At 29.5% G+C, this 7,134-nt stretch overlaps 2 protein-coding genes across 7 annotated transcripts in view; one reads left to right on the top strand and one right to left on the bottom strand.

Annotated features, from left to right (window-relative positions):
• The window catches only part of LOC130670624 (uncharacterized), a 53,970-nt gene extending 51,990 nt beyond the window's left edge, over window positions 1-1,980 (top strand). Inside the window, exons 2-5 of one of the 3 annotated variants that reach the window (XR_008990368.1) lie at window positions 771-875; window positions 962-1,196; window positions 1,309-1,417; window positions 1,777-1,980. Coding sequence is in view for 1 of the 3 variants with exons in the window: in XM_057474056.1 (XP_057330039.1) it covers window positions 696-875; window positions 962-1,196; window positions 1,309-1,319 (426 nt within the window). In the remaining 2 variants the exon portion in view is untranslated. Of the gene's footprint in view, window positions 1-368; window positions 876-961; window positions 1,197-1,308; window positions 1,740-1,776 lie in introns of those variants that run through there. The other 2 variants (XR_008990367.1, XM_057474056.1) reach the window with 2 other exon arrangements.
• Window positions 1,981-2,055: 75 nt separating this feature from the next.
• Window positions 2,056-6,461, bottom strand: LOC130670622 (uncharacterized). Of its 4 annotated transcripts, none has more exons than XM_057474054.1 (5): window positions 6,283-6,460; window positions 6,077-6,220; window positions 3,794-3,952; window positions 3,354-3,463; window positions 2,056-3,289 (listed from the first exon to the last, which is right to left on the bottom strand). In XM_057474054.1, exons 1-4 carry the CDS (start codon window positions 6,331-6,333, stop codon window positions 3,389-3,391), a joined length of 429 nt encoding a protein of 142 aa, XP_057330037.1. In that variant the 5' UTR covers window positions 6,334-6,460; the 3' UTR covers window positions 2,056-3,289; window positions 3,354-3,388. The 4 variants fall into 4 exon arrangements, with proteins under 4 accessions (XP_057330037.1, XP_057330036.1, XP_057330035.1 ...); XM_057474052.1 differs by having other exon boundaries at window positions 2,057-3,289; window positions 3,354-3,500; window positions 6,283-6,440; XM_057474053.1 differs by having other exon boundaries at window positions 2,056-3,463; window positions 6,283-6,461.
• Between the last annotated feature and the right edge of the window lie 673 nt (window positions 6,462-7,134).

Genomic DNA, 7,134 nt, shown 5'->3' with positions numbered 1-7,134 from the left:
TAGAGTCCATTTGATCGATCGATTCGAAATTTTCAGAAAAGTTGACGGCCAACAAACTCTTTTGATTGCCACCTCAAACATCTTAATCGGTCAGTTCATTAAAAAGATAATAAGAGTTTACATCCACACACACATACACACACACATACACACATACACACACACATATACATACATACATACACTCGGATATCATTCTGAAAATAGTCAGAATAGCTTCCTAGGACCTCAAAACGTCGACATCTGATGAAAACTCAATTTTTGAAAATCGGAGTGAAAACAATAACTTCTCAAATTTTCGAAAATTTACAATTTTCTTACCGGGAAGTTAAAAACACAATCGAAATATTAAAACTGAATTGAGGTTGAGTCGTCGGACAGTTTAATTTAATAAATAAAATTATAATTTAAGTTAAAAAAGTTTAAAAAATAATATGGAGCTGGAAATAATACCGAAAACTGAAGAAAGCTCTAGCGACGAATCCACACCACCTGAAATCCTGAAAAAAGCCAATGAAGTAATAAATAATTTAGTTCCTCAATTATCGAGACTAAAATATAAAGCGGCTTACAATAAGTTTATGAAATGGCGAAGAATTAAAAATGTCAAGAGTTTTTCTAAACCCATTCTTCTGACATACTTTAGTCAACTTGCCGAAATTAAATTACCGTCAACTTAGTGGTCCACTTACTCAATGTTGCGGAGTATGATTGACATCAAACACAAAATTAATATATTTAATTATTCGGGTTTGATTGCTTTTTTAAAGCAAAAAAATAAAGGTTTCAAATCGAAAAAAGTTGAAACGTTAGACGCTGAGCAAATCAATCAATTTTCGCACCAAGCTCCTGATAATCAGGTCTTGGCAATTAAGGTTAGTAATTTTTAATATTTCTGAATACTCTTTATTATTGAATAAATAAATACATAAACATATTTTATACTTATTTTATTTTTTAGGTGGCTTTGATTTTTGTGTTTCAAGGTGCGTGCAGGCGTCAAGAACTTTGTGATTTAACGGTGGACAATATAATCGACAAAGGTGACATGTTGTTGGTAAAAATTCCGAAAACAAAAACTGGCAAAGCGAAATCTTTTGTCGTGTCAGATGAATTTTATCAAATTTCTAAAAAATACTCCTCTTCACGCCAAACAAACTTAGCTACCAAAAGATTCTTCGTGGGTTATCGAAACGGTAGGTATACGAGGCAAAATATTGGCATGAATACGTTCGGTAGCATGCCAAAATTAGTAGCTAAATATTTGAAATTAGCAAAACTGGAGTCTTACACAGGCCATACTTTTAGAAAACCATTAGCTACTCTGTTAGCGGATTCTGGTGCTGATCTTCTTACAATAAAAAGGCACAGAAGATGGAAATCCAATTCCGTTGTTGAAGGTCACGTGGAAGAGTCGGTAGGTAATAAAAAACGAATTGGTAAGCAAATTGCACGTGCCATATCATCGAGACCATCTACTTCACGCGAATATTCGTGCAAAAAAAAATTCTAATTTATAATGAATTTTAATCTTAAGTTTAGATTTAAATTCATATTTTGACACAAATATGAATTAGTCCTAAGATCAATCTAAATATGAGATTGATTTGTCGATAGAAATTAAGACGCCTGTAGAATTTTTTGTTCACATCAAAATATAACTGACGGAATTAGATTATAATAGGAAATGCATAACTTATCAAGAAAGAAAACCATATTTTAAAATTATGATTTGAATACACATAATGATTACATCTAAAATTTTTTAATTTACAGCATTCATGAATGTTATGAAGTATGCAAATTTTTTTCAAGTCCTTAGAAATAGACTAACGAGATCATAAGTGGAATAGCTAAGGGAATTTTGAAGTTTCAACAATGAATTAAGTTATAAAAAACTGAGATATTAAATTTAAAATATTTTAGTTAAGTTCAAAAAATTTAAACTACTGTTTTATTTTAATTTACTAAAAAAAGTAATTGTCGCCCCGCTATTAGTGGGTATACTGCCATTGGTTCTGTTACCCTATAAACTATAATATAATTAAATACAATAGAAAAAACAGATTCATTCATTTATTGATGTCTTCAATTCTCTTAAGTTTATTTATATTCAAATAAATACAATTAATGTCCCCTTACAAAGTATGTGATTCCGCACCGTGGTTAACAAACTTTCAATCGGTAGGACTTGAGATCGAGCTCATAAGTCGGCGTGATTTGAAAAAATTTTTTTTTATGACAATTATTGTAAATATAACTTTATTGAAGTATATATAGTAGGGTGGCCCAAAAAAACCGACTATTTTTTTTTTCAAGTCTTTAATGAAAATTTGTTGGTTTAAGATGTTCCAAGACGCCTCTCCAAAAATCAGCTCGATAAAAAATTTTTAAGAGGTCGCTCACGAATTTTGAAAATATTAAAAATGATCGAAATTAGGATTTTTTTGTTCTAAATTTCTTCTTTCTCGTGACAGCTATAGTTTATATTTATGAAATCATGACTACCCTGAAAATTTCAGCTCAAAATTAAAATATTTAAACGTTGCTCAAGAATTTTGAATGTTTCCGAGTACTGTCTCTTGGATATTTTCGAGCGACCCTTGAATATTAATAATAAACCTTATCAATTTTTTTACCATCAATTTGTATCATAATGAATGAAAATACAACCCGAGAAATAGAAACAATATGGTATTTACATACTTTTTCATTTTTTAATTCAATTTTTAGGTTTTTTTGCGTATTCAAAACACCCAATTTTATTGTTTAAGACTGTCCTGTATATTTTCGGTTATGCAAAAGTTATATTTAAGTAAAATGACAGTAATTGAGTTATAAAAAAATACAAAAACTAATTCAAAGTATTAGTTACATATTATCAGTTAATATTCAAAATTCTTGAGCGCCTTTTGTATATTCAAATATTGGGCTGAAATTTTCAGCATAGTTATAATTTTACAGATATAAAATATTGCTGCCACGAGGGAGAAAATATTCAGAAACAAAAAATCCGAATTCCAATCATTTTTGATATTTTCAAAATTCGTGAGCGACCTCTTGAAAATTTTTTATCGAGCTGATTTTTGGAGAGGCTTCTTAAAACATCTTGAACTAACAAATTTTCATTAGAGACTCGAAAAAAAAAAATCGTCGGTTTTTTTGGGCCACCCTAATATATAATTATATAAAATAATATATAAAATTAGATAAAACCAAAACTCATATCTAAGTTTATGTAACCATTTATAGAATTAGATACAAATTATTTTTCCCGGGATGTCAGGAGCTAATAACGAATTAAGAAAAATGAGTAATTGTCATTATAGTGTTGGTCTAAAAAATAAATTCACCTTCTATTGGGAGTTGTAGAATACTTGGTATACTATTAATGGCTTCTCCTCGTACGATAAACCAAATTCCACCATGTATTTATTAGGTGGGAATTCATCTGGTAATGTATCTGTTGGAAATATATAACCTTCAGTTCCATAAGGACCCTAAAAAGTGTTGAATCAAGATAAAAACATTAGGTAACAATGAGATCCATAGATATTATTATATTGCATGCAACACTATTGGAGGTTACTAGTGTTGAATTAAGTGTTGTACTAATAAAACTAAATGCACTAAGATAACTCTAAGCACTGATGGTTTTAAATGGGTTAATGACACTAAACTATTAGTGCAAAAAAAACTAAACCATTAGTCTCATTATGGCATAGAATATCGTTCATTAAATCTTTATGGTACTTCTGAATTCCTTTATATCTCATAGTCAATTATCACTTACAATTTTAGGTGGACAATCGTCTACAGACAATCCAAATGCTTGAAGAACACGACCCATTATAATAGGTTCCTCAATGAAATCACACAAGCTCATTTGTACTTCTATTCCAGTATTCACCACATATTCACCCATTGATGCTCCTGTTAATGAGAAATATCCCTAAAAATCACGAATTGATTATTTTTTAGCTTACGAGCTATAACCTTATATATATAAAAAGTATGATTCTTTTCAAGAGAACGCTTTGCGTAGGTCAAGAGTCAAAGAACACCCGCATGAAAAAACTTTATATGTGAAAACATATATGATAGAATATATGAATATTATAATGTGATATATTGTACAATATATGAAATAATATTTATATTTTTGCCGTATTAATATATGATAATATATTGAAAAAAAATATATTGCTAGAATATATTATCAATATATTTATCAATATATGACTTTTTATGTATGTTTTACATATATATTTTAATATATCTTTTTTATATTGATATATTATATTGAAAGTAGTATATTAATTAATATATAGTATTTTTTATATTTTTTATATATGTTTTCCAATATATTGCAAAATATATGGTTTCCAATATATTGTAAAATATATGGCACTTTTTTTACTTTTCTTAGGTTATTGCCAGTAAATATAAGGTCAATGAAAAGAAGGAGAAAAAATAATAAATTTGACTTTTTTTTGTGGGATTGTGTAGAAATTGAAAAAGTATATTAAAAAATAAAATTTTCAATATATTGCGAAAAATATAAGTTTTGATATACTGGAAAAATATAATCCCAATATACCGCGAACCATATATTTAATCATATAAATTCTTTCATATATAATCAATTATATAGAGACCATATACCACTAATTATATGAGTCAAAATATATGGCTATATATATCAAATTTATTATATTATACTTATGAATTATATATATACTATCCATATATGATAAGAATATATTGAGCATTATATGAGATAATATATATAGAAAAATACAAAACATTATATACAAGTAAATATATTATGATAAATATATAATCCAATATATGTAAAAAACATACATTTTTCAATATAGATATTTTTGCCGCTATATATTTATCACATATTCACCATATATTTTGTTATATACTTTTTCTTGATCCCCGACCCGAAAGTACGGACTTTCTGGCTGCTTCTTGCTCCAGAAAGAACGACTTTTGTGGCTTACACAAATTACAGCGCGCTCTAGTGGACTACGTTTATTTTCTGGCTCAGTCCTGTAACTATATTCATAAGCGCGCTTATGTCAGTATACTCACACTATGAGTTATACACTATAAAGTGTATAGTATACAGTGCTGGCGTACTGACAGCTCAACATACTCAACAACATAACCAACGCTGATCATTTTAAATCGTGATAATTATTATAATTTTTAAGAGTTAATGGCTTTCAACGATTATAACCGTATGAAAATTTTATTAATTAATTAAAAAAAATTAAAACTTCAATTGAAAAGAGGAGAACGTAGTTGTAATTTCACCGAGGTATATAATTTTAAAAAAATTACTTGCAATTGTTATCAATCAGAAGTTAAACAAAATTTGTTGAATAAATTTTAGCCTATAAAATTTGAAAATTGGAATTATAAAATTGACATGAAGATTATACTGAAATTTATTTTACAAATTTCGTTCAGCTTCCAATTGAAATCAACTGTAAATAATATTTTTTTAAATCTATATCTTAGCGAAATTACGACTACGTATTCCCTTTTTTACTTAAGGTTCTAATTTTTTTTTTAATTAATTAATATAATTTTGATACGGTTATGACAATTGAAAATTTGTAAAAATTGGGGGACACTATCTGAGCTCCAGGATGGCCTGCAGGGTCAACTATTTTTCAGTTTTTTTTTTTTAGCCCGCCCCGACCAGCAAAACCTCGGCTTCGCCTCGGCTTTGCAAAAGTCGGGCGGGCCGCCCCCTCCCCCCACCTTTGTCCAAATTTCCGTACTTTCGGTTGGAGATCAAGAAAAATAGTATACAACCCACGGCCAAAAAGTTGGATGCTCTGACGCAAGGAATATAGATGCCTCGGCTTCGCCTCGGCATCTATATTCCATGCGCCAGGAAATCCAACTTTCTGGCCTAGGGTAGTAATATACTATTAACAATGTATAGCTTTTCCATGCGGGCATAGATCGACCATAAAGCATCCTTGGCGCTTTCGCACTTGAGGTGTGCAAAATATGAGTAATAACAACAGTAAAAATGAGAAACAATAATTACTTGAGTTTCTATCGAAAGTGGTTTAATTAGCGTCATGTTTACGACCCATGCATTCTCATCATTTACATAAGTTTCAGGCTCTAAGAAATATTCCTCATCGTAAGCCGTACACATGGCATCCTCAAGAACTAGATGCAGGGTTCCCTAAAAAATTATATTAACGACAATATATTCTGTATAATTGACATTATAATTAAATGTATTACCTGTGTGCCAAACGATTGAGTAATAACAACTATAGCAATTGGTAATATCATATTTTCATGTAAGTTGTTATACCTTCGAAATATTACGGCATCTATGAGCCATATAATCGTAATCAGCCTTATATTACATCGAATAAGAGATTTCAATAAGAGCAAAAATTTCAATCCACCGGTGACGTAAGTATACACTAAGCTATCGTCACAAAATCAATTAACAACAATATAAAATTGTGATATGAAAACAATGCAGTGCAAATAATCAGTAAATCAATTTTGCCTTGATGTCCGTGTGGACCTATAATTATATAGCAAGGCTAAAAATCGTCACGAAATCCAAAACTTATCTAATATCTCACCTAATCAGATAGCAAATAATACTATAGAATAAAAAAAATAATGATAATATACAATTAAAATTATAATAGTTATAATTATCATATTTCAAAATAGAAAAAAAATAATAAAAATAATATTTCATTATTAAAGGAATCACTGCTTTACTGATTGGCTTGATTGATGGGTTTATTCTATTGTAAACTTCATATGTTTGATTGCATATGGATGTCCTCACGATAATGCTCACTGTAATCCCATACATTATAAGGAATGAATTAGAGACGGTTGCTGTAACCAATTATTTCGGTGGCTATTACCGGTTGTTTCGGTAGCTACTACTGATTTTTTTGGTATCAGTTACGCACACACACACGAGCACACGCACTAGCGCACACACATGTACACAGATACACATACACGCGTACAAAAGAAAACACATGCGTACACACGTGCACACCTCCATGGAAAAAATTTATATGTTGAATATATTAAAAATATATTTCTACATATAAATCA

Source organism: Microplitis mediator, chromosome 6 (assembly GCF_029852145.1).
Source record: "Microplitis mediator isolate UGA2020A chromosome 6, iyMicMedi2.1, whole genome shotgun sequence".
In the NCBI taxonomy this organism is placed as follows: Eukaryota; Metazoa; Arthropoda; class Insecta; order Hymenoptera; family Braconidae; genus Microplitis; species Microplitis mediator.
Note: the sequence above shows the minus strand (reverse complement) of the source record. Positions and strands in the feature narration are given on the sequence as shown.